At 51.4% G+C, this 25,733-nt stretch overlaps 1 protein-coding gene across 1 annotated transcript in view; it reads right to left on the minus strand.

Annotated features, from left to right (window-relative positions):
- Positions 1 to 25,733, minus strand: part of INPP5D (inositol polyphosphate-5-phosphatase D) — a 130,763-nt gene that overhangs the window by 8,880 nt on the left and 96,150 nt on the right. The window contains exons 12-24 of the mRNA XM_089916206.1: positions 24,867 to 25,063; positions 24,340 to 24,457; positions 20,901 to 20,997; positions 20,218 to 20,356; positions 18,589 to 18,697; positions 18,332 to 18,420; positions 13,726 to 13,807; positions 10,227 to 10,316; positions 7,685 to 7,798; positions 6,282 to 6,364; positions 5,087 to 5,174; positions 1,237 to 1,386; positions 30 to 126 (exon numbers count right to left, since the gene is read on the minus strand). Coding sequence (XP_089772332.1) covers positions 30 to 126; positions 1,237 to 1,386; positions 5,087 to 5,174; positions 6,282 to 6,364; positions 7,685 to 7,798; positions 10,227 to 10,316; positions 13,726 to 13,807; positions 18,332 to 18,420; positions 18,589 to 18,697; positions 20,218 to 20,356; positions 20,901 to 20,997; positions 24,340 to 24,457; positions 24,867 to 25,063 — 1,453 coding nt within the window. The remainder of the gene's footprint in view (positions 1 to 29; positions 127 to 1,236; positions 1,387 to 5,086; positions 5,175 to 6,281; positions 6,365 to 7,684; positions 7,799 to 10,226; positions 10,317 to 13,725; positions 13,808 to 18,331; positions 18,421 to 18,588; positions 18,698 to 20,217; positions 20,357 to 20,900; positions 20,998 to 24,339; positions 24,458 to 24,866; positions 25,064 to 25,733) is intronic.

The following is a 25,733-nucleotide window of genomic DNA, read 5'->3' on the forward strand; positions in this document are numbered from 1 at the left end:
CAACACCCCCCCCCACCTCCCCCCTCTACCTGTTGGCAGGTTCCCACTGCTTCATGGGGTCCTGGCTGGTGAGGCTCTTCAGGGACTTGGGTGCACTGGACTCATCCCGCTCTGTCTTCACAAAGTCTGCAAGAAAAGGGCCAGGAAAGAGCCTGTGAGAGCATGCAAGGGCCCAGCTCCCAGGGTTTGGGCCAGGATGGCAGAGAGGTTTCCCCTGGCAAGCGGAAGCTGGAAAGTGAATAATGGCTGCCTGGGGGCAGGTTCTGAGACCTTGTGTGAGTTCGGTGATGGATTAGTTATGCCTGCATGGCTCCAGAGGGAGGAGAGTTGGCATGTGTGACCCAGAGTTGTCATTTCATGCAACATTTCCAACTTGTTGGTGTCAGCAAGGGATAAAACAGACAAATATTTCTTGGCAGATCTAAATAAAAGAAACACAAGAGCATTTGGTGCCCAAAGCCAACCTGTTCACGAGCTTAATGGGGAACTGGGACCCCGTCTTCATATCTGACTCTGGCTATGGTTGCAGGGGTGCCAAGTCCCCCTCAGGTCTACATCCTGCTAGAGAAAGGAGCCCCCAGAGGGCAGAGGAGGAGCCCCATCCAAGGGAGGCAGCACCCATGATGGCCCAGGGCCTTCCCACGAGCAGGGGGTGTCAGACCGTCCCACATCTTGCTGTCTCACTGTTTGTGTGAGAGGCAGGACCCCATCACGCTTACGAATTTGCGTGAGTGAACCTGCACTTTCCCCTTGGGCCAGCCACTTACTCGGTGTGTGACCTTCAGCCAGTCACTTAACCTCTCTGTGCCTCAGTTTCCTGATCTACCAAACAAGGGTAGCACCTGGCTCTCAGAGCTATGGTGAGAGATAAATGAGACAACGTTTATAAGTTGATCATTTCATAGATCAAGTAGAAAATTAAAGCCCAACGCATTTTAGGCATCGTGATTTGAGTGCTTTTGAGCAAGAAGTAAAGCAAAGAGGAGAAGGAAAAAATGACCTCTTGCCTGTGTGAAAAGGAAGAAAGACTGGGGCCAGGCAAGGGTGATTGTGGCTGTGAGGTGTTGTGGTTCTGTAGGCAAATTCTCGAACCTGCTAAGGGTTGGGCCAGATTGCCTCTGAGATCCCCTCCGATGCTGCATTTCTGTCTGAGGCCACAGCAGAGAGACTATTCCGTTCCTGTCCCCAACCCAGCAGCACTGAAGAGGGAGCAGGGGAGGGGTCGTGCCCACTTACCATAGAGCTTCTCCCTCTTCTTGCCTTGGGAGGTCTGCAGCTTAATCTCCCCCCGGAAGTGACCCATCATCTCTCCGTGGTGGGTGAGAGGCGTGTAGATGGGGAGCTGAGTTTCCGTGGCCTCTAACCGTAGAGCAATGCAGCCCTCGCCTGGGGAGGTGGGGAGACAGTAGTCATGTCAAGACACCCGCCCCCGCCCCCCGCAACCCAGCCCTGCCATTTCACCGGAGAAACACCATGCATTTGGCCTGGAGATTTAGCTCTCCCGCCCAGAGATGATCCTTTGCGACAATGGCCAAGGCAGGGATTATGAAACAAAACTTTCAGAACAACTCCTCAGCAATTTGGGGAAAACATCTCAAACCTTACAGCAAAATGAACTCCACGCAGATTAGTGGATATAAAATAAAGTAAATCATAGAAAATCCGGCAGAAAACCAGAATTAAATACTAATCTGATGGCTGGAAGGAATAACTTCCCAAGGTTTGAAGCAGTGTGAGAAATGACAAAACAACACTGACAGATAGGATAGAAAAGTTTAAAACTTCTGCACAGAGAAAAAACAAAAATGCAAAGAGGACTGAGTGGGAACATTAGTTGCAGCCAGCTTCACACAGAGGGTATTTTATCTGAACTCCTCAAAATGAAATCTCCAGCAGATAAATGGACAGATAACCCCACAGACATTTTCCACAGAAAGAAGCGTAGATGGTTGATTTCAGTACATGGAAACTAGTTCAGTCTGCTGAGCCATCAAAAATGCAAATTAAGGCAGCAGTAAGAGACTTTCTCACAGACATGAAATTAATAAAAGCAGAAGCAAAGGATACCCAGTGCCAGCAAGGATCTGGGGAAACCTGTACACTGGGATGTGGCAAGGTCCACAAGGCAAGACGGAGCCTTCACAGCCATCAGCTGGGTGCTGAGCACCAACAACCGCACACATATGTATACCCTTTAGCCAGCAGACACGGGAACTTGCCCTAAAGAGACCACGCAAAAGAATAACAAATGTAGCCAAAGGAAAATAAAGGGTGTCCACAACGAAGAAAAGAGAACCCTCCTCCACTGTTGGTGGGAATGTAAACTGGTGCAGCCGCTAGGGAAAACAGTATGGAGGTTCCTTAAAAAAACTAAAAAGAGTTGCCATGTGACCCAGCAATCCCACTCCTGAGCATATATCTGGAGAAAACGCTAATTCGAAAAGATACATGCACCGCAATGTTCATAGCAGCACTATTTACAATAGCCAAGACGTGGAAGCAACCTAGATGGCCGTGGACAGACGAATGGATAAAGATGTGGTATACATGCACAATGGAATACTACTGAGCCATAAAAAAGAAATAACGCCATTTGCAGCAACAAGGATGGACCTAGAGATTATCATACTGAGTGAAGTCAGAGACAAATATCATATGATATCACTTGAAACTTATCTGTGGAATCTAAACGATGATACAAATGAACTTATTTACAAAACAGCAATAGACTCACATAGGAAACAAACTTATGCTTACCAAAGGGGAAGACGGGTGGGGGAGGGATAAATTAGGAGTTTGGGATTAGCAGATGTAAACTATTGATACTATATATAAAATGGATAAACAGCAAGGTCCTACTGCATAGCACAGGGAACTATATTCAATATCCTATAATAAACCATAATGGAAAACAATATGAAAAAGAATATATATATATATATATATATATACACACACATATAAAACGGAATCACTTTGCTATACATCAGAAACTAACTCGTTGTAAATCAACTATACCTCAATAAAAAATAAAAATGTCCACAAAGAGATCCATCTCAGCATTGTTGATAACACCAACGAAAATAATGTGCAGAGCCTCAGTAGCAGTAGTAAGGAGTACTTTAAAAACCGAGGATATAGTAAATCCGTGGAATATTATGACGCCATTAAAGCAACCGTCATGAAGGCTGGGTCGGAGGATCATGGAAAATGTGTATCATCGAATACCGGGTGAGGAAAGCAGAACATAAATGGTGTCTCTGTGATAATTACTCACATAGAAATCTATGTGTGCCTATGGATGAACACGGGAGTTTGAAAGCAAAATAAAAATGATTGCTGTAGCAAGGAATGAGACTGCTGGATGATATTTTCCTAGTTGTCAGTATGATATGCTGTTTGTCAGTATGAATACCAAGAGGAGGAGACCAAGGAGAACTCCAGTGTTTGAAAAGAAAATGGAACCGTCAGACCTGTGTTCCCGCCAGCAAACCTCCCGACACCCTGGCAGCCACGTGGATCCTCTCTCTTTGCTCCATCACAGTCCTCGGGCTCTGCCCACCCCTGCCCTGGCACAGGGACCCTCTTCCCAGTGCTGCACTGGGAGGGAGTGGAGGGCACGATTCTGGAGCTGGGCTGCCTGGGTTCAAGTCCAAGGTCACACAGCAGCTTGTCAAACTCACTCAGTGGCTGTGTGACCTTGGACAAGTCACTTCATTTTCCCGCCTCTGCAATGAGGGTGGTGATGGAACCTACATCCAGAGCCTGCACCATGGGTGACAGACACACCTGGGCACCCTTCCTGTCTGTAGCCTCTTTCTGCTTCCCGGCTTCCATTGATCAGCATTAACCCCCCTCAAATTCCTTCCATTGAAAACAAACACCCTCCCTGGACCCAGCTGCACATCCTGGTCCCTCATGCCCTCGGCCTCCCCACCCCCGCTCACTCCCTCGCCGTGCACACAGCTCTCCCAAGCCCACAAGTCCCCAAGTCCCTCTGTCTGCAGGCCACTGGTCTTTATTTGGTTGGATCCCTCGGCCACATTTGCTATCACAACCACGTCGTCTTGACCAGCTCTGACGGCGTCCCCGACCCCAGTCTTTGGCGTTCCTCCCACTTCTCTGGCTGAACCGTTTTAGTCTCCTTTGCCTGCTACTCACCACAGCCAGTCCAGTTCAGGAAACGGAAACATTAACCCCAGCAACTCAAACCACAGGTTCAGAGCCATGCTCGACCCTATTCCCCCGATTCCCGTGGTCAAACAATTTCCCTTCTCAGTACCTCTCAATTTTAACCTGTCTCTCCATTTTTTTTTTTTTTTTAACCAATGCTACTTTCATCCTGGCTCCCTCATCTCTCGTGTTGATCACTGCAAACACATATTCCTAAGATGCAAAGCTGACCATGTTACCATCTGGCCTGACTCTTCTGTGGCTCCCTTCCGTCCCCAGGATACGATATCTACCCCTAGCCTGGCTTGTATGGATCTGGCTCCAGAACCTCTCTGCCTACCTGTCCCCTCACTCCACGCTCTAGCTGCGCTGAATGTACCAAGTGCAAGGGCAAACCTGGAGCCATGGACAGGCTGAAGATTTTACAGAAGATGGTGTCTCTCTAGGAGGACAGTTACTGGGGCCACAGGCGTTCTCAAGCCTGCCTGGTCTGGGCACTGAGCAATGCTGGGAAGACCTGGGTTCAAATTAGGGCTCAGCCGGTTACAACCTGTGTGACTTAGGCAAGTCACTGCACCTTTCTGAGCCTCAGTTTACTTATCGACTAACTGAGAGAATAGTACTGCTTCACAAGGTCATGTCAGGATAAATCAAGTAATACGTGCAAACACCTAGCACAGAATCTGACCCAGGAAAGGCTCCATAGAGGGGAGGTGTTGTGGCTGCTTGCTGTCAGTCCCAGCAGCCTGATGGGGCCGGAAGGACAGCTTTCCAGTGTCTGTCCCTCTGCAGCACAGGGATGGGGAACAGAGCAGCCGGTGGGCTTTTGTGAAGGAGATACCACTGCTTCCCTTACCTCAGAGGCCTCGATCAGCAGGTGTGACACCTGCAGCCCCCGTCCTGGAACCCTTACCGTAGGATTCGTCACTGTCAGAGGACTTAATGCTTATCAGGATGTGCTGGTCCAACAGGTACTCGGGGTCAGAGATGATGGGCTTCAGCTGCAGACAGAAGGACACAGGATTAGCTTGGACAGGTGGGGGACAGGTGGGTGAGGGTTGCCAGCCCAGAGGAGGGGAATGCATGGGAAAAAGGACTGTAGACGTTCTTTTTAAACAAATTCGAATCCCTGATTTTCTTGCCCCTAGAGAGCAGGAAAGAACCCATGTGTCCACCCTGCACAGCAAGGCAGGCTTAACCCTGTCACACTGCGACCCGGCCCCGGGGAGAGGGCCTGACTCCAAACATGCCTCACTCCCTGCCTCTCTACCCTTCCTCTGCCCACCCCAGGTCCAAGGCGGATGGGGCCGGGCCGATACACAGACTCTGGTGGGACCAGGAGCCAGGTCTGAACGCACCCCACTCCCTGCCCCCCAGCAGGGTACAGCCCTCTCCTCGGCCCCCTCCCAGGGTGGAGCTGCATTGAAGGGGGCACCATGGGGCCTGCCCTCCATCTGGGCAGGAGGAGGCCTGTGTCCACCTGCAGCGGAGCCCCTCGCGTGGGCCTGGACTGTCCTGTGGGTTGTTGGAGGGTGGCTCAGCGAGGGACAGACACACATCCTGGATTCACTCCTACATGCTGGCTACAACCTGTGACCTTCTCACACCTTAAGCCTTCCTCGTGCAGACCCCAACACAGTAAGGCCTAATGAAAAGGTCCCAGGCTGCCCCTTTCCTTTCCATCCACAGATACCAAGACACCCCTTATGCAGGCCTCTGGGTGCATGCTGACTGACAGGATGGACTCTATCTCCATTCAGAAAGTTCCAGAACATCACTGCAGCCGCGTGACCATGAACAAGCCTCTCTGGGATCTGCTTCCGGTCCTTTCTCTGTAAAGTCACCTGGTCAGATGAGGCACCCTCTAGATCCCTTCCACAATCCATCAGGGGAATCGAAATTCATTTAGGAATATTGGGGCCACTAGGCTCAGGCCCATGTTTAACCACTGCTGGGAAGGGCGTCATACGCCGCCTTGAAAGAGAGGCAGCGCCTCCTGCATTTGGCCCGTGGGATTCCCACCCCCTCTGGTCAGGCCTGGCCAGAGCTCCGCCACTGGCCAGCAACGCTGGCTGACGAACGCAAAATCCTCCCTGTTCTTGAATTACCTTCGGAAGGGTCTCGCCAAACTTCACTACCAACTCCCCTTCACTTCCTTCTTCATTTTCTCCTTCCTGACTCTTGACGAAACCTGTCCGAGGATAAGAAGGCTGGCTTTCAGAAAACAGCACAAGAACCGGACAGAGAAGACTCCTTAGGTTGTCCCACCAGGACCAGTGAAGATACCCTCCTTCCTCTTGTATCTGTAGGAGCCACAGCACCGTTTAGGAGTCAGGCTTGTTGGGGATTTTGTTTTGGTGCACGGGATGGTCATTTGCCAACAGGGTCTAATTATTTTTAGGAGACTCAGAGATTCCCCTCCTTTTTGGCTCCACTTTGCAACAAACCAGGCAACAAAGAAACCATCACATCACAGGCAAGGAGATTAGGAAACATGATGGTTTCTCCCACTCAAGATAGCAGCCTTTTGAAATGCTAATTTAAGCTTCCTAATATGCTGTTTCCATAGAAATGTATGCAAATGCCTTGATATTTTATTAAAAACACCCGCACAAAAATCCTCATCATTTTTGGAAGTGCTCTGCCCTTGCTGGGTGAACTGGGACCTGGAGACTTCCTGGAGAAGGCGGATCTGTCACCAGCCCAGGCTGGGTCTGAGGAGGAAAGAGGGCGGGGCAACACTGCAGCTGGTGGCACAGGTGGTCCTGTTCCCAATTTCTGGAAGCATCTGTCATCCCGTCACAAAATGCCTCCTTCTGTGGTGTTGATTTGCCAGCCTCTCCCCCCGCCCCCCAACCCCCGACCATCTCAGCAAGGAGAGCTAGAAACCACACAGATGCCCTCACCGTGGAACAGCTTTAGACAATATGCCTAGAAACGTCACCTAGAAAGGGTGTTTCCTAAACAGTTTGTGCGAACTGCTGCTGGCCGTTGGGCGGCCGTCCATCTCTAGTTTGCTTTTGGATGCTCAGACCACCTGAGAAGGATGCCTGTGACGTAGCAAAGAGCAGAGGACCCCGGGCAAGAACAAGCGATTACCAGCAGCCGCTCTGGCCCCAGCGCTGGCTTCCACAAGCTCTGGACCTTTGCGCAAGACCCTCTGGTTGAGTTGGAGCCCCGGCTTGGAGGACCCTCGAGTGGGCTAAACTCTGCCCGGAGGGGCAAGGAGAGGGTCCAGCTGCCCAGCTGTCTACAAGGGGCCGAGGGGTCTGTGCACCAGTGACTGACCCGTTCCTGGGGCTGGAGCAGCAGTATCGCGGGATACTGGGGGCCCCTGTAGTAACTGGGTGTCTCCTTGTACCGTCCACCTGCAGCCCCACTCTGTGACCGCCCCCCCTTTGAGGCTGATCCGTAGTCTTTCCCAGAGAGCGGAGAAAAGCACCATCAATGACAAGGCTTTTGTGGAAGAGCCGTGCCTGTCCCCCTAAGAGGCAGTTCAGCAAGCACGTACTCTCCAAGCAGCTCGAGTGGAACTCCAGGTAGAATTTGGTCTGGGATTTGGTCTTCAGTGTGGCGTAGCACCTGAGAAACTCAATCTGCCCTTGGCTGTCGACAGTCCCGGGGCCTGGAACAGGTGAGAACAGAGATTCGGTTCCACAACGTGTCTGGAGATGGAGTGTTTCAAACCAGCCCCCGGACACCGAGCTCCTTCCTAGGGTCCAGGGAAGTTGAGGGTCTAAGTGGAAGGAGAGGTTTCTCCTGAAATCCCACCACCCACACCAAGCATCCCCGATGATGGTAACAGCCTCTCTGACGAATCAAAGCTGGTGCAAAGCAGAGCGGGAAGAGTTCTACGCTCAGCTTTGCCACTAAAGCTGTGTGGCCTTGGGCAGCACCCTTTCTTGCAAAGAGAGCTTGTGTACTGAATGGCTCAGGCGCCTGACACCCAAATCTGTCTCATTTCTTTTTTTTTGCCCATTTTTATTTTTTATTTATTTTTTTACATCTTTATTGGAGTATAATTGCTTTACAATGGTGTGTTAGTTTCTGCTTTATAACAAAGTGAATCAGTTATACATATACGTATGTTTCCATATAATCTGTCTCATTTCTAAGTTCACGTAGTGAGGGATGCCTGTCCCCCTTCCTCGGGCAAAGTTACCCCTGCTGCTTACTCTGAGCTCCTTCTGTTTACCTGTACCCAGGTAACTTGCAGGTATGCTCTTCATTTAGATGATGCTTTTGCAAGTGTCCTTAGGCTGGCTTTGAACAGTGTTCTGTCCCTCCATATAAATTCTGAGCCACCAGAGAGCAGGGACACACATTCCCTTCCTCTATCCCTCCCATCCTGCCTGCTTTCCTTTCTTTTTCTTCTTCCCTTTATTGAAGACAAACTGACAAATATAATTGTGTATACTTAAAGTGTACAACGTGATGACTTGATATACATATACACCCCGAAATGATTATCAAGATCAAGATAACTAACACATCCATCACCTCACATGATTAACTGCGTGGTAAGAATGCTTAGGATCTTCTCAGCAGATTTTAAGTGTACAATGCTGTATCATTACCTATGGTCACACCAAGCTGAATTTTAGATCCCTGGAAATTACTCATCTTATAACTGGAAATGTGTACCCTTTGACTTACATCTCCTCCCCGCAAACCCCACCAGCTCCTGGCAACCATCATTGTACTCTCTGAATGAGCTGGCTTTTTTTTTTTTTTTTTAAAAAAGATTCCACGTATAAGTGATACTATATATGTATCTTGTACTTGTTTTTCTGTCTGGCTTATTTCACTTAGCCTTCCTTTCTTTTTTTAACTCCCCAGCACCAAGGCCAGGCTCTGCTTGGGTAGACGTTCAACCAACGCTCAATCCCGGTAATCGGTGTTTGTGAGCACCTGCTGTGTGCCGAGTCCCAGCGGAGGGAGGGCAAGGCTGACCCTGGGGATGTGATGAGGGTCCTCATCAAGGGTGTGATGCATAGGCTGCCCCACCAACGCTGTAGGAACTCAGAGACAGGAGAGATGGGTGGGGACTGGAGAAGAGGTGGAAGGTTCTGGAAAGGCACAGTGACCAGAGCTAGGAAAGAGGCAGGATGGTGGGTAAAGGCTTGTGTGGAGAGTGGAGGTCACACTGCTGGGGCCATGGATGTTAGACCCAACAGCCTATGGGCAAGAGTGTCCCAGAAGACAGGGTTCCAGCCTCACCTACACCCCTCAGGGCACCAAGGACACAGAGAAATACAGGCTTTTCCAACCTGTATTGGGCCCTGCACTCAGCCCTCTTAAATGATGTCTGCTGACCACGGAAATGGGGGGTGGGCAGAGGAGGTGACAACATGGCTCCCCGGTCACCCAGACCCAGGGATGGACATGCCACAGACAACACCCAGACCCCTGCTGGGACAAGGCTGGCCTGGCTACCAGGGCCGAGCTGGATTGCTTGAAAAATCACCTGCAAATCTACAGAGTATTATTAACTCTGATGTTTCCCCAAACTCAGTCACCCACATCCTATCTTCACAATTTTTACTGCCTACCACGCACATGCACTAAGATTGACTTAACATTTTCTTTAAATAGACTCACTTTTAAAACTTAAATAATCGTATTTAAATAAAAAGGTATATCATAAGACTAAATGGAAACCCAGTGTTTCTTGCCTTACACAGAAGAGTCATATTTAAAACATATTAAAATAAATGCCTTACTAATAAATGTTCATCCATGTCCCACCCGGAATTGTCTTTGGTGGCACATGTGCCACACCTTGGAAAACACTCATTTTCCCAATTTTAAAGACTGTCTTAACACTGAAGCTTAAAAAAAGCTGGCATATTTGCCAAAGACAGCAAGAACATGCTCTGGACTGAAATCATGATGTGGTTTAGACGTGAAGCGACCCGATGGATGGACCGTGGACTTGCCTGGAAGGATAAGCCTTTATCTAACACAGACGACTATTACTGCAACCAGAAGATGAGCACCCAGGCCTTCTGTCCGCATGGAGAACAGAGGGATGGACACCACCCACCGCTTACCGTTCTTGGAGACAAACTGGGAGGTGACTCCTGCCTCAAATGTGGCAAAAACAGGGCTGTGGTCACTTGTCATGATGTCACTGGTGCTGCCTGCAGGGGAGGGAAGGAATTTCTGAGCAGGGAAGGAGAAACCCTTCTGGTCAAGCCAAGGATGGCAAACGCATGGCAGAAATCAACTTGCACTTATGGAAGCCTCCAGAAGTGTCATGGTTTTGTACCTGTTGCTCCACTGACCTTCCATAACCACGCTTGAAAGTAGTGAAAGAGTGGGACCCTGTCTCCTCCATGGCTAATTGTGGCTGTAGTAGTTTTTCCTAAAGACTTGTGAGTTTTTAAATATATAGATCATTGCGTGTATGAACTGTGGAGCTTTTTCTGGTCTAAGCATTTTGTTGTATTGATGAAGCACTCACAGCCCACAGTGGGATGGGGATTTAGGGTCACTGAGCCCATCGGTGAGAAATGGCACCTTCCACTGAAGGTGCCATTTCAGGAGAGAGTAGAAGGTGATAAAGTGCAGACACTGAGTGTAGACGATGTTTTTAAGGAGCTTGGTGCTTAGATGAGAAGGGGAGGCAGCAGAGCATGTTTGGAGGGGTTAAGAGAAAGAGCAGAGGTCTAGGAATCCTGAGTCCCATGTGCTTTTGATATGTCATGTGGAAATGTCTGGCTGGGTACTCAGGGCTGGAGATCTATCTTCAGATTTGGAGTCATGATGTTAGGTGGAAGCAGAGGCCTCGAGGACGTTTTGGCCCCACTGGGAAGACATGAAGGATGACAAGAGATGAGGATGAAACTCCAGGACACACCCAGCATCAGTGGGCAAAGGAGACACAGCACAGGAGACCGAGAAGGCAATAAACATATATAAGTCCTTCCCAATAAAGCTTTTACAAATCGGCAAAGAAAAAATAAACATACCACTCCTCTACCAACCAAAGGATATGGGCAGAAAATTCACAAGAGAAATATAGATGGCCAATAAACAGGAAAAAAGAATTGCTCGCTTGCAAACAACCGTCAAAAAGACAACTTAAAACAACAGCGAGATGGATGGAGAAAGAGAATGAGAAGAAGAAAGACAGTGGGATGCTGGGACTGGGGACAGTGGGGATGCTGGGACTGGGGACAGGAGGGTTGCTGGGACTGGGGACAGTGGAGGTGCTGGGACTGGGGACAGTGGGGTCGCTGGGACTTGGGACAGTGGAGGTGCTGGGACTGGGGACAGTGGAGGTGCTGGGACTGGGGACAGTGGAGGTGCTGGGACTGGGGACAGTGGGGTCGCTGGGACTGGGGACAGTGGAGGTGCTGGGACTGGAGACCGTGGGATGCTGGGACTGGGGACAGTGGGGATGCTGGGACTGGGGACAGTGGAGGTGCTGGGACTGGGGACAGTGGGGTTGCTGGGACTGGGGACAGTAGAGGTGCTGGACTGGGGACAGTGGGGATGCTGGGACTGGGGACAGTGGAGGTGCTGGGACTGGGGACAGTGGAGGTGCTGGGACTGGGCTAGAAGGAGAGCATGGAGAAAAGGGCCCAGGTGAAAAGCTTATCCAGGCAAGGAGGAGGGCATCCCTTCCCCGAGATAGGAGGCAAGGTGTAGGAGGGGCAGCAGTCTAAAGCATGCTTGGCCATTGGCAGGAAGAAGTCAGTGAGGATCCGGTGCTGTGTGAAGCGGGAGAAAACGGAGGAGCAGGGGTCAGGCCGAGTGAGGGGCTACAAGTTTGTGGTGGCAACAGAAGAGGAGAAGTTAAAGGGTGGACAAGCAGAGTTTTAAAAAATGTTCTTAAAAATACTTTAGATGTGTATTGACCATGATAGCATTAGCACTACAGTAACTGTGCCTGAAACCTGGGAGGTGGACTCCTACCTAGGTGGCCTCCCTATAACCACGCCCTGTGGGTCCACCCTCCCACAGTGAGTCTGGGCTTGGCCAGGTGACTTCCTTTAACCAAGAGGACATTGGTAAATGTGTGGCAAGCAGAGACCTAAAAAGTACTTCCACATCCGGGACTGTCAGCTGGGAATCCCAGGACCAGGGAGCAGCAGCCTGAACTAGCCTGCTGGATGATAAGCAAATATTAAGGTAGTTGTTACGCAGCAATAGATAACTGATACATGCTATTGATGTCACCACCATGAGACTCAAGCTCAAAGTTTACCCCCATTTCCTGAGCTCTGGACATTCATCCCCTTTTCTTTCCCAATTTCCTGCCCACTCACAACTTATTAGACCCTCCTCCAGCATTCCATGAAATACTGTTAGCAAAATTCCTTACCTCTTCAAACTTTCCCTTCATGTTTCAAACCTGGCCCTTCCTGGAAGTCACTGAAGCCTCCCAGGCGAGGCCTGGCTTTCCTCCCCCTCGCTAATGCACAGCCCAGACAGGGAGCAGCTGTGTCCTCCTAGCTCCTCAATGCCACTTGCAGACAAGTCTCCCTCCTTCTCTCTAAAAACCTCCATGATAGGGTCCTTTAGAAAACCGGATTTAGGCTCAAAAAGCGGTAACGCCACAGGCCACCACTTTCTCCTGAATTTCTGCAGAGGGTGGCTGGAAGGCAGACTCGACAGCAGAATTGGCAGAACTCGTGGAGCTGCAGGACGAGGGACAGAGGCAGCGCTGAGAGAGGACCGGGGTGATGGCCGGTGGCAGGAAGGGTCACAGGCCTGGAGAGTGCGGGTGTGGATGGGGTATGAGGAGGGGACATACAAGTGAGGAGGCTGAGTGCAGAGGGCGGGATGTGGGCCTTTGTAGGTTTTGAAGCAGAACAGTTCCTTGGCTGTGGGAGTGGGTTGCCTTTCCGCGCATCTGAAGGCGAGTGGAGTCCCTCCTGGGCACAGGGCTCAGAGGCCAGGGGACTGAAGGGTGCACGCCTTAAACTAGCCCAGGGTAGCTGCTGTGGTCCCTTCTGGGCAGCAGAAGGCATGCACAAAAGAAAGGAATGGAAACCAATTCAACCTTATGGGACCTGAATTGAACGTGGGGATTTGAGGGTCCCCACAGAGGCTGGGAGCCAGGAAGGTGGCCACTGGGCAGCAGCAAAACCTCCACTCTGCGGGGGTGAAACGGGGCTGGATAACTTTTCCATACTTATTTATTTTAATATTGCATCTTGTGCCTTTGTCATCAATTTACCCCAGTTTATCTTTAAATCTCCCCCAAACATGTGTGTGTATTCATGATATGCATTCGGTTGAACCATATGAACTTCCAATAGTTAACGATTTCTGATCTATGAAAACACCACTTTTATATGGTTCAAACCTAACAGGCTCTTTTCAAAAAAAATAAATATAGATTTATTTTAAAAAGTGCTCCATAATTCAAATGTTTCCCAAACCAGAAGATATTTATTCTGTTGCAGCCCAAGATGGGACAGGGTGCATCACCTTTTTAAGGTCACCTGACTGGGGATGCAGGGAGTTCTCCCATTTTACAGATGGACAGACTGGAGTCCTTCAGTTTAGGGCAGTCAAACCTCTCAACTTGCTACTCACCGTAGGACTGACACACCACGTGCACCAGAGGGTAAGACTTCCAGAGGACTCGGTCACACCAGGAGGGCAAGTTGTACTTCATCTGCAAGTCAAAGTCAAAGCTTTGTAAAATGCCTGCTACTTTAAAAGATACACCGTAAAAGAAGAGATCGAGGCATTGCATCTGTGATCCTGGATTCATCTGCTGCTGGTTTTTATAGGATTTCCCCAGAGGTGGCTTTAAACCCTTTCCACCTGCCTTAAGTCCTGGCTCCACGGCCACGCCCCACACTTTCAGACACCTGGACTCCTGTTTTTTTTTTTTGCGGTACGCGGGCCGCTCACTGTTGTGGCCTCTCCCGTTGCGGAGCACAGGCTCGGGACGCGCAGGCTCAGTGGCCATGGCTCACTGGCCTAGCCGCTCCGCGGCATGTGGGATCCTCCCGGACCGGGGCACGAACCCGTGTGCCCTGCATCGGCAGGCGGACTCTCAACCACTGCACCACCAGGGAAGCCCTGGACTCCTGTTTTAGAATGAGATCGATTCACCTGGCTGTGCTTCCTTACCCTCCTCACTATTTCAGAATCTCTTGTATTTTTACATTCTCTTACTTTTTTTTTTCTGACTCAGATGAACCCCTCTACCTGTACATTCAACCCAGCCACTCACTTTAATAACACACTCCAGCTACCCCCCACACCCATTCATCCACCTATATACTTACCATCCATCCACACACTCATTCACACATCCATCCATCCACTTACCTACCCGTCAACTCACACATCCATCCCTCATCTACCTATCCATCCACCCACCCATCCATCCATCCATCCATCCATCCATCCATCCATCCATCCATCCATCCACTTACCCATCCACATACCCATCCACCCCTCCACATACCCATCTAATCTTTCAAACAACATGTACTATGATGAGCCCTCTCCAAGCTACACTGTGAGCAAGTGTCCACTGGGTGTGACAGACAAGGCAAACTGGCAATGATAGCAACCCTCCTTAAGGAATATCATTTTCCACTTAAGTTCTAGCTCTTTCTCCTCTGCCTACAAACATAAAAGTTCTCATCCTAAAAGAGCCTTCAGTTACTTTTCTCTTTTCTTCTTTTTGCCAATTTTCTTTCAAGAATGTTCTGTTTTCACTGCCTCTACTTCTGGACTGCCCATTTACTCTTTTTTAACTTGAGGTACAACCTACATATAGTAAAGTGTAGTGATCTATACTGTATGGCTTGAGGATCTTTTACATTTGTATACGCCCACTTCACCACTACCCAGATCAAGATATAGAAAATGTCCATCATCCCAAAGGGTTCCCTCAGGCCCCTTCCTTGTCAACACTGCCTCTGAGAGGTAAACACTACTGGGGCCAATGTCTCCATTGATTAATTTTGCCACAACTCTTGAACTTATAAATGGACTTAGTCGGTATATATTCTTTTGCACTTGGCTTCTTTCAACCTTCTTCACCCTGCTGCTTGTATAAGTTCTTTCATTTTATTGAGTAGTTGTATTCCATTGTATGTATACACCACACGGATCTATTCTAATGTTGACGGAAATAGGGGTGTTCCCGGTTTTTGGACGTTATAAACAAAGCTGCTATAAACACTCTTGTATCTGTCGTTGGGTGAACAAATGCACTACTTTCCCTCAGGTATACAACACAGTAGAATTGCTGAACAGGGTAGGTGCATGTTTAGATTTCATAGATGCTGCCAAACTGTTACTTCTTAACACTGCAGTTCTCAGCATTGGCTGCTCCGGCGAATTACTGGTGGAGCTTTACAAGGACCCAGAAAGCAGGGCCCCACCCCTGGATCTGCTGCATCAGAACCTCTGGGGAGGGGGTCCAGGCATCTGTATTTCCGAAAAGCTTCACCAGTGATTCACCTGCACACTCCTGGTAAAGAGCCACCCTTACCCTCCTGCGGTCTGGATTTCACCTCCAAGACTCGATGTCAACTGTTCTTTCAGTGTCCACCCAACCCCTGAACCCAAGTCCAGCTGCTTGTGCAAGGTTCCAGTGACCACACACGTTCTCTTTGACTCACATTCCATGCTGGTGACCACTGATCCTGGCAAGTCTCTCAGCCCCAGCTTCTGTGATGCTGCGAGCTGCCTGCTGGGTCCTCCCACCACCTACACACGTGGTTCTTCTGTCTCCTTTGTTGTCTCTGCTTCTTCCTCTCCTCTCTCAACGGAGACGACCCCCAAATCTGTCCACAGCTCTTCTATTTTCATCGTCTGTGTACTCCTTGGCGACCTCACCTACTCCCATGATCTGACCATCTTCTCTGTGCAGACAACTCCCAAATCTACAACTCAGCCCTGGCATCAGTCTGGTGTTTTCAGCTGCCTTTTGGATGTTTTCGCTGGGATTTTCCAGTCGTGTTATACAGTAAATCTGAAAACAAGCTCTATTTTTCCCCTCCGAGCCAGCCCTGCCTTCTGATTTCACGGTTTCTATCAACGTCAATTAGATCTATCAACATATCCTGCTTTCCTCCTTTTCTTTCATTTTCACGGGCTCCCCCCCCTCTTCGGGCCCAGTTATTTCTCAGCTGGAGCCTCCACACTGGCCTCCTCATTGGTCCCCTGCATCATCCTCATTCTTTACACTGACGCAGACCAGTCTTCTCTGTGTATCACTGTGACAGTGCTAGCCCCTCAGCAGAACTTGCAGTGGCTTCCTGAAACAGGTGCCCATCAAACAGGTGAAGATGCTTTGCCTGGCATCAAGGATCCCCCTCTCTGCCACCTCAGGCCCCAGTTTCTTTCTCCTCATATTCAAATCCAACCAGACCATCCCTTCACTGCCTCCAAATGTACCCCCAGGGACTTGCCCTGAGGGTGCCTTTAAACCAGACGAGCCCAGGCACACAGCAGCCAGTGGGCACCTCACAAGGTGTCCTGCCCCGGGTCTCAGCCTTGTCACGGCAGCAGTGCTGAGTCTGCTCTCCTCCTCTCAGTCTGTTTTTTTTATTTTCCTCTAACTCCTGCTTTCTTCTGGCATCTCCCCAACTCTTGGCCTTTCTCTCCCACTTCCATCCAGTCTCCCATGTGCCCCTGAGTCCAGATCATGCCCAGAATGCCCTCTATTTCCCCAGGTCTCTAGTGGCCCCAGGGAAGCTCATCACTGCAGCACCTCTAACCCCCAGGACCCGGCATGGGGCTGGCTCCCCTGGGTTGGGCCCCAGAAGGGGATGGATGCCAGGATTTCCTGCCTTGGCATCTGCTCCGGCAATTCTTTCTACCTGAAGTGGATCAGGCCCCCTCAGCCCTTGTCTTGTCGAAATCCAAGCACCCTTCAGCCACCACAAGTGGCCCCTCTTCAGGAAGCCTCCCCAATCCTTCCCTGCCCTGATGGTCATTTCCCTCTGTGACCTCTCCTCACAGCATTGGGCACCGCATTATATTCTATCTCTGGTTAGTTAGTTGCGTATTTATCTTGTCTTGTCTTTCCTACTACAAACTCTCTGAGGGCAGACATCTGACTCATCTTTGATCTCCCACGACCTAGGACAGCGCCCAGCCCATCAAAAGTCATCGGTAAACATCTGTTGAACAAGAATGAAGGGATGCTTTATTACAGTTTCCACAAACACTGTTTAGTGGAACACAAGTGGGCTCATAAGATATTAATTGATATTTCATGACCAATTGAGTTTGGCACACGAATTTTCCCATAGAGAACCACATGCTCATAAACCTGTAAAGGCTCTGATACATCCTGCAGCAGAGAAGCTTGTGTAATGATGATTGACTTGGCAGATTAGCAAATATATTTGAGTACAGGACTTAAAAAAGAGACAAAATATACAAACAGCTCATACAGCCTAATATCAAAAAAGCAAACAACCAAATCAAAAAATGAGCAGAAGACCTGAACAGGCATCTCTCCAAAGAAGACATACAGATGGCCAACAGGTACATGAAAAGATGCTCAATATCACTAATTACTAGAGAAATGCAAATCAAAACTGCAATGAGGTATCTCCTCACACTGGTCAGAATGGCCATCATCAAGAAGTCTACAAATAAATGCTGGAGAGGGTGTGGAGAAAAAGGAACCCTCCTACACTGTTGCTGGGAATGTAAACTGATACAGCCACTATGGAGAACAGTAATGGAGGCTCCTTAAAGAACTAAAAGGAGAGCTGCCATATCATCACGCAATCCCACTCCTGGGCAGATATCCGGAGAAAACTCTAATTCGAAAAGATACACGCATCCCAATGTTCCTAGCAGCACTATTTACAATAGCCAAGACATGGAAGCAACGCAAACGTCCATCAGCAGATGAATGGATTAAAAAGATGTGGCACACACACACAAACACACACACGCGCGCACACACGTACACACGTGGACAGAAGCGTCATGAGGCAACTGCTTGCAGTGTGCATGTCTGGTTGCCCAGCCTCTCCTTAGGGGAGGGTTTTGCTCTGCGACACGATCAACATATGGTTTCTGGTTTTCTTTCTTTTTTTGTTACCTAGTGGATAAGGGTGCTCTTCACTTCCCATTCACCTTTATGGGAATGGACAAAAGAGGGGTGAGGTGTGCAAGGGGGTGGAGGCGGAGGGCAGGGAAGAGGACTCACCCCTGTGGCTTTCTGCTTAGTGTAGGCGTACTTGTCCCGAGTCAGTCTTTCAAAACGGTAAGTGGGAGCGAATGTGATTTCTTCCTCCTCTGCAACCAAACAAAACCACGGTTTCAGTTTTGATTTCCCATGTTTCACGTCTGGCCAAGTTTCCCTCTTTTCCAGGCATAATCCTTCCCCCTGTGAGGATACTTGGGAAAAGGGGAGACAGAATGCTAGAGGGAGAGGGCCCGCGAGAGAAGGATGGCGGTTCTCACCGAAGTGCAAGAAAACCTTCTGCTCCTTTCTCTCCATGAGCAGCTGGTCATGGGCCAGGAGGTCTGCGTACTGCTGCTGCTTGATCTTCTGGATGATGGTTTCTGCCTCCTGGAGCAAAGACACGGCCAAGCCACTGGTGAGACAACACTTTCACCAACGTGGTAAGAGGCACATCGCCACCTTCCTGCCTGGCGCGCCAGGACCCGAGTCCCCGAAGCTGCACTAGGCCCTGGTCCCAGGGACGTTGGGCTGGTGCTTATTTACACTCCACCGTTTTATACGGACAACCCTGCAATCGTAGTGAAATATCAACTCAGTAACATAAGCTCCTGGCTATTCTAACTTTACAGAGGGATACTATTTTTGTGTACCGACTTCTAGCATCATTTTTATAAGGCTTCCCTAGATGGGTAGGTAGGTCTCCCTGGCTGTCTGTTCTCTCTGTGAGACAGCCTGTTGTAAAGCCATGAAAGGATCTGAAACCCCAGCCCCCGAAGCTATGGGCACTGGGCCTCCGTGATCCGGGCTCGGACTCCGAGAGTCGGTGTGATATCGGTGGGGTGTGCCGTCCTTGGAACCCAGCTGTCCTCTCTCCTGAGACTTACGTTGCCTACGCTTTGGCGAATGCACCTGGCTGACCTCCTGGGGAGTGAATGGGCGGACGGTCCCTTAAACTGTGAAGGGTCAGGATCTGTGGGGCCTCTGTCCACCCCTCTCCCCTCTGCCTGCTCAGTCAGGAGGGAGAGAAGGAAAGTTCCCGAGGAGCACCCTGTGAGGGAGGGAGTGGCCGGGGAGGGGGAGGGGGGGCACAGACGGGCCCTAAAAGCCGCTGTGGCAGCGACAGGCCGAGGAGGCCGAGGGATGTGGGAGGGCTGGGAAAACATCTGGGAGGGGAGTCCGAAGGCCCGAGTTCAATCCCAACTGTCAGAGGCCTGTAACCGACCCAAGGCCATTTTCTCAGGCCGCCTGTGCTCCAGGAGCCTCTCTCCCCTGTAAAATCAGGTCCATTTCTGCCGTCCCCTCTCCCCTCACAGACAGCAGTGCCAAAGTATTCCTGGTACACAAGGGCAGACGGTTCTCCTCCCATGCCTGGCCTCTGCCCCATCTTTCAGGAGCAACCGAGTCTCACTCCAGGTGTGTCCAGGGGCCATGCCTGCCCACTCCCTTCGCAGGGAATCTTTTGCCCTCCCTGAGTGAGCAAGGCCATCTGTGCCACGTGGCCCCGCTGACTGCTGCTCATTGGATGGGCATCCAACTTCAGGAATGCCTTCCTCAGGCTGCCCGGTGACCCGTGACCTGGGGAGAAAATGGAGCTGGTTTCTGCAGACTTCAGCCTTTACTGGGGACCTGGGACTGGCAAGTCGAGGGGCCACTGCTGGTTAGCTAGAGGACCAGAGCGGCAGACAGGTGGTGAGATGGGGTGGCCAGGGCAGTTATGTGGCAAGTAGGCGTGAGTAGAGGCCAGCGGTAAAGAAAGGCAGCGGCTCCGTAATGGGACCAGTGTCGAGTCCCGGAGGAGTCGCTGCCTTGGCCCAGCTCGGTCGTGTGTCTCCCTGACCCTCTGCCCTGAGCTAATGCAAGGAGCCCCTGTCCTGCGCATCCCCAGCCCCAGGAGGACGGCCCCTCACCCAGGTGGGCAGCTCCACGCGGTAGTTGAGATCCCCGAGCCAGAAGAGGTGGGTGAAGCGGTGAGTGACGTTAAAGGAGCTCAGCTTCTTGTCTCCCAGAGCCAGAAACCGGAGAATGTTCATATAGTTTTGGTTTCGCCTAATTAAACAAAAAAGCAGCCAGCTTAGCACAGGGGCATTGGTTCCCTACTGCCCGTGCCAGGAAGTCAGAGGGGACATGTCGGGGAGTGAGACTGAAATCTCCAGCCCTGTGGCAGCAAACCACGCTTATGCAGCCCCTGGGCTGAACTGGGAACGCAGGGCGGGGCCCCGGGAGCATCCGCTCCGCAGGGACTCGGAATCATCAGTCTTCTAGATGGCCGTCTGCACGGCTGGGCCACCAACAGGCAAAATGCCCATCTGTAAGGGCGCCCCAGATGAGGTTTTCCCTTGAGAAATGGAGTGGTGTTTAGGTGTCTGCTGGGTTAGTGACACGAGGAAATGTCTGTTCCGTCCTTTAGGCAAGATTCAGCCACACGTGGATGTCACTGTACTTGCCTTTGATGAGAACACGGGAAAAGCCCTTAGAGGCCGACCGGACAGGGTCCCAGCCGAGGGCTGAGCCGTCCTTATGGTGTTTAGGGTTTGAGGTCTGTCTGGGCAAATAACCCCAATCCCTGCTCCTGGGGGATGAGCTCCATTACCTGAGTTTCTTTTCGCTTCCTGAAGTCAGGTGGCTGTTGACAAACCCCAAGGAGGTTCCATTGAACATGAAAGATACCCCCACGGCTCCCTTGTTCCCTAAAGGGAGGGGGAGGGAGAAGTCAGAGCATCAAACAGGGAAAGCTGCCAAGTGGGGGGAAATCAAGGTGAAGCAACGTCATTCGTCAGGAGGGAGAGAGCCGCTGCGGGAAAGTGGAGGCCAAGGAAGAGAGCAGAACAGCTTCATCTGGGGCGGGAGATGGGACAGGTGGTAGGGACTGGGGGGCGAGATTCCTCCAGGACAACAGGAAAATGGGATGAGCGGCCAGCAACCTTGGGGTTCTCGGCAGGGCTGAGGGAGGAGGCTACTGGTGTTAACTCATCCTGGCATCTCCCTCTAAGTGTGTGTGGGGGTGGGGTGTTAGTTTCTCCACATGCCCAAGCAGGACCATTAAAAGGAACCAGAAAGCTTGAGAAGGAGATTCAGAAGGAGGAGACCAGGGCTGGGGGGCAGCGGGTGGTGACCAGCTAACTCCAGCTTCCTGGAGAGACCAAAACCCACACTGAGACCAGTGGTCCTCAGAGTATGTTCCCCAGAACGCATCAGCACCACCTGGGAACTTGCTGGGAGCACACGTCTCAGGCCCCGCCCTGGACCCGCTGAATCAGAGCTTCACAAGTGGGAGCCAGTAATCCATGTCTAGCAAGTCCTCTCTAGGACAGGGGTTAGGCAGACACTGACCCACCACCAGCTGAGAATGGTTTTTATGTTTTTAAACAGTTGGGGAAAAAATCAAAAGAAGAATATTTTGTGACACATTAAAATTGTATGAAATTCAAATTTTAGAGTCTATAAATAACATCTTATTGGAACACAGTTATGCCCCTAGATAGAGTCCAGTAATTATGACACAGACTGCATGACCTGCAAAGCTTGAAATATTTACTTTCTGGCCTATTGGAGGAAAAGTCTGCCAACCCTGCTCTAGGTGGTTCTGACACATGCCGAAGTCTGGGAACCTGCTCCGCCCATCACGGCATCTGTGAGTGGTACGTACTGAGCACCTGAGATGTACAGGTCCAGAATGAGATGTAAAAGTGTAAAAGACACATCGGAATTGTAAGCCTCGGTAAGGAAGACAGACTGTAAAATATCTCATAAATTTTTATATTGAATACCTATTGAAATGGTAATATTTTGAACGTATGAGGTTTGATAAGATATATTATTAAAATCGACTTCCCTTGTTTCCTTTTCCTTTTTTGAATTTGGTACTCAAAATTTAAAACCACCCAGGTGGCTGACATTCTGTCTTGGGCTGGATAGCAAAAGGGCCCTGGAGATCACCCGGCTCTGCCCCTTGGGACTCAGGGGAGCCACAGCCCAGCCAGTAGCCGAGCCAGGCCGGGCCTCCTGCCCACCCCGCACTCCGCCGACCCCCACCCCGCCCTGCTCCCCTCGCCCCCAGGAGGCCCCTCCTCTCAGCTTTCTCCCCACCCTGCGGTGCGGCCTGGGTTTAAATCCCTGCCCACCACTTCCTTGTCACAGGACCTCGGACAGGTTAGGGAACATCACTGTAGCCTCCAGAGAGCCCTGTCTGCGAATGGGGCTAATGACAGTCCCTGCCCACACAGGGCGCCTGTATTAAGTAATAGCCGGAAAGCATTTAGCACACGGCCTTGCACAGGGTACAAGGTCTTAGCTCTCCAAGAGGTCTTAGATCTTCCGCCGGTCAGCCAGCCTTCACTGAGCTCCTGCCCTGTGCTGACCATGGCTGGGAGCCATTCTGGGGGAGGTAAGGGGAGAGACCAGCCCCAGGAGACAGGGGAGGGGAGGCAGGGGGGGTACTGGTACAGGGGAACTCCTCCACCCATAAGCTGCCCTCCGACTGCCCAGGACTCCTGCCTCCCTCTCTGGCCTTGTCCCATCACCCACTAGAGCTGAGCCCAGGGACCACGGGGCCTTGGCTTCGCTGTTCCCCCTGCGTGGAACACCCCTCCCACGAGGACCCTTCCTCTGCCCTCGGACTTGGGTCCCAATGCCCCGCTGTCAGAGGCCCCTGGACGCCGTCTCAGGTAGTACTTGGATCTGCTCTAGTCCCCGCCACACACGCTTTGCCGCCACTCACTCCCGCAAGCGTCCCGCCGCCCGTCTGTCCGTGGGAGCAGGCCGCCGCGTGCGGTGGTCAGGAGCCCAGGCCCAGCGCCGTGCCGGGGGGCTGGGGGCACACTCGGCTCCGTCCCGGGAACCAGGGCTGGGGCGGCGGCCGGCGGGAGGCCGGCCTTGTGTCCGGCTGTCGGGGCGCGTTGCAGGCTGGGGAAGGGCTGGTGGGAGGGGGCGGGCCGCCCAGGCAGCGGGGGATCGAGGACTAGAGGAGGTTCCTGGGCAGCAGAAGGTGTGGGCTCCAGAGCAGGGCCGCTGCCACGGGAAGGAAGGGGGCGGGTGGGCGTGGATGCGGGCAGCTTGCGGTCTGTCAGCAGAAAGGCTGACAGGGCTTTTCACGTTCAACTGCAGCAATTATTCTATTTCCTCTTTACCTCTGGGGCTCGGTCCTGTCCTTGACACCAGCCACCAGAAACCGCTGGCCTCGCCCTCAGCTCCACCCAGCCCCCGGGTGGGTGCACCTGCCCTCACGCACTCACCGTCACACACAGACTGACAGACTGACACACACAGACCGACAGACTCACACACGCACACACTGACAGACTCACACAGACTGACAGACTCACACACACACACACACAGACTGACAGATTCACACACAGACTGACACACACACACACTGACAGACTCACACACACACAGACTCACATACTCTCTCTCACACACACACACACACTCACATTCACAGGCGTGCAGCCCTCTGCTGTTTTCAGTTCTCTGAAGCACCGTGACTGGTCCCCACAGGCTCAGCTGATACCAACGTTTCCACCTCCAACCTGAGTCTGTCTAGATCTAGACCAGGGATCATAACCTACAGTCTGTGGCCAAACTGAACCCATGACTTGTTCGTAAATACAGTTTTCTAGAACACGGCTGCACTCATTCATGTTCCTGCTGTTCGCGGCTACTCTCGTGTGTCAGCAGCAGGGCTGAGGAGTTGCACGTGGACTGAAAAGCCTCAAATACTTACTACCTGGCCCTTCACAGCATGTCTGTCAACCCCTGTCCTCGGTCCGTGACACTCAAGGTAGGGTCCGTGCACTAGCAGTGCTGACATCACCTGGGAGCTCGTTGGAAAGACAGAATGTCGGGCTCCTCCTGAGATGTACTGAGTCAGAACCCACGTTCTGCCAGACCCCCAGAGGCACTGGTGTAGACCCCGAGCACGTTTAGGCCGGGACGACCGCCCACCCCAGGTGGGACGGACACGCGAGCGTCGGCAGGCGCGAGCTTACGTGGAATGCGGCCCCCTGCTCACCCACCCCCCCGCTCACCCAGCGTGTTGGCGATGCCCGTCTTCACGTTGTTGGTGCAGACGTGGCTGATCCTGTTCTCGTGCTCTGGCTTGGCCAGCACCGCTATGCGGATGTTCCAGAGGGTGTGGATGGCGACCTGGCGGGGAGGACAAGGCTGTGACCCTGGGCCAGGACACAGTGCTTGACCGCAGAGCAAGAGATTCACACCCATCCCTCGCCCCAGGTGTGCGGCGCCCTGTCTGCAGTCCCTACACTTTGGGGGACTCCTAAGGATGCCTCACAGATGAGACAAAGTGTCTTGAAGATGAGAGCTGGCACTGATGAGATTTCGATGAAGATGACCTACAAGCTCAGGCAGGGAAGAGGGAGGACCCCAGTGATGAGCAATGCTCACGGACCCCATTAGTTTCTGGATACAGGTGCCCCTCTCTGGCCCTGGAAGTGGGCGGGGGGGACCACTGAGCACATTCTTACTTCTGAGATGCTCCTGGATTTGCCCAGCCCACTGCCCCGGAGTCCCACCCAGGACTGTGGCCACTGCTCACTGTTTTAAAAGTCATGCTGGTGATTTCTTGCAGGGAATGTTTGAGTATCTCCAGCCACTCCTTCTCTCCCAGGGGGTCCTCCTGGGTGCCGATCACGTAAATGTCATGGGGGATGTAGTCAGCAGAGTCATCCCGCGTCTTTCCCTGCCCCTTGGAGAGAAACCAGGACGTGATCTTCTTGGGAGGGGGGGCGTTACCTTCAACAGCAAAACCCAACACCAAGTGAGTCAGAGGTACATCGGGAGAATTCAAAACAGACGTGGGGGGTGGGAGAGGTTCACATAGTCACTGGAAACCATTCAGTTCCCCCAACGAAATATACCTTAAAGAACTAGGTACTATCATCCCCCAGGATGTAAGGGAGGGTGAGAACTCAGTTACTTTTCTTTTTCTTTCTTTTTTAGTTTTTTTTTTTTTAATACTGATGTTTTAAAGCAACGCCTTTTTTTTTTTTTGGTTGCTCTGCACAGCTTGCGGGATCTTAGTTCCCTGACCAGGGATTGAACCCAGGCCCTCAGCAGTGAAGGTGTGGGGTCCTAACCACTAGACTGCCAGGTAATTCCCTCAGTTACATTTCTTTGTAAAAATAAAGTTAAGTTTCAAAACTAGAAACACCTGAAGATTCCGTAACTTGAACTAGTAGCACAAGATGTCAGACACTGTCCTAGTCTCTGGAGCTTTAGTGATAACTGAGACACGGGCCTCGAGTTTACATTCCATTGGTGGTGAGAGAACGCTGTAGGCTGACAAGTTTAGCATGGAGGCTTCTAACCCATGGTTAGGAGACAACAGTGCCTTCATTGCACAAGAGAGATCTCAGCCGAAAACCAAGAGATGTGTGGGAGTTAGCCAGAGAAATGGAAGAGC

Source organism: Delphinapterus leucas, chromosome 8 (assembly GCF_059928025.1).
Source record: "Delphinapterus leucas isolate spDelLeu-1000000601 "Yukka" chromosome 8, BTC_Dleu_Yukka2, whole genome shotgun sequence".
NCBI classification, from domain to species: Eukaryota; Metazoa; Chordata; class Mammalia; order Artiodactyla; family Monodontidae; genus Delphinapterus; species Delphinapterus leucas.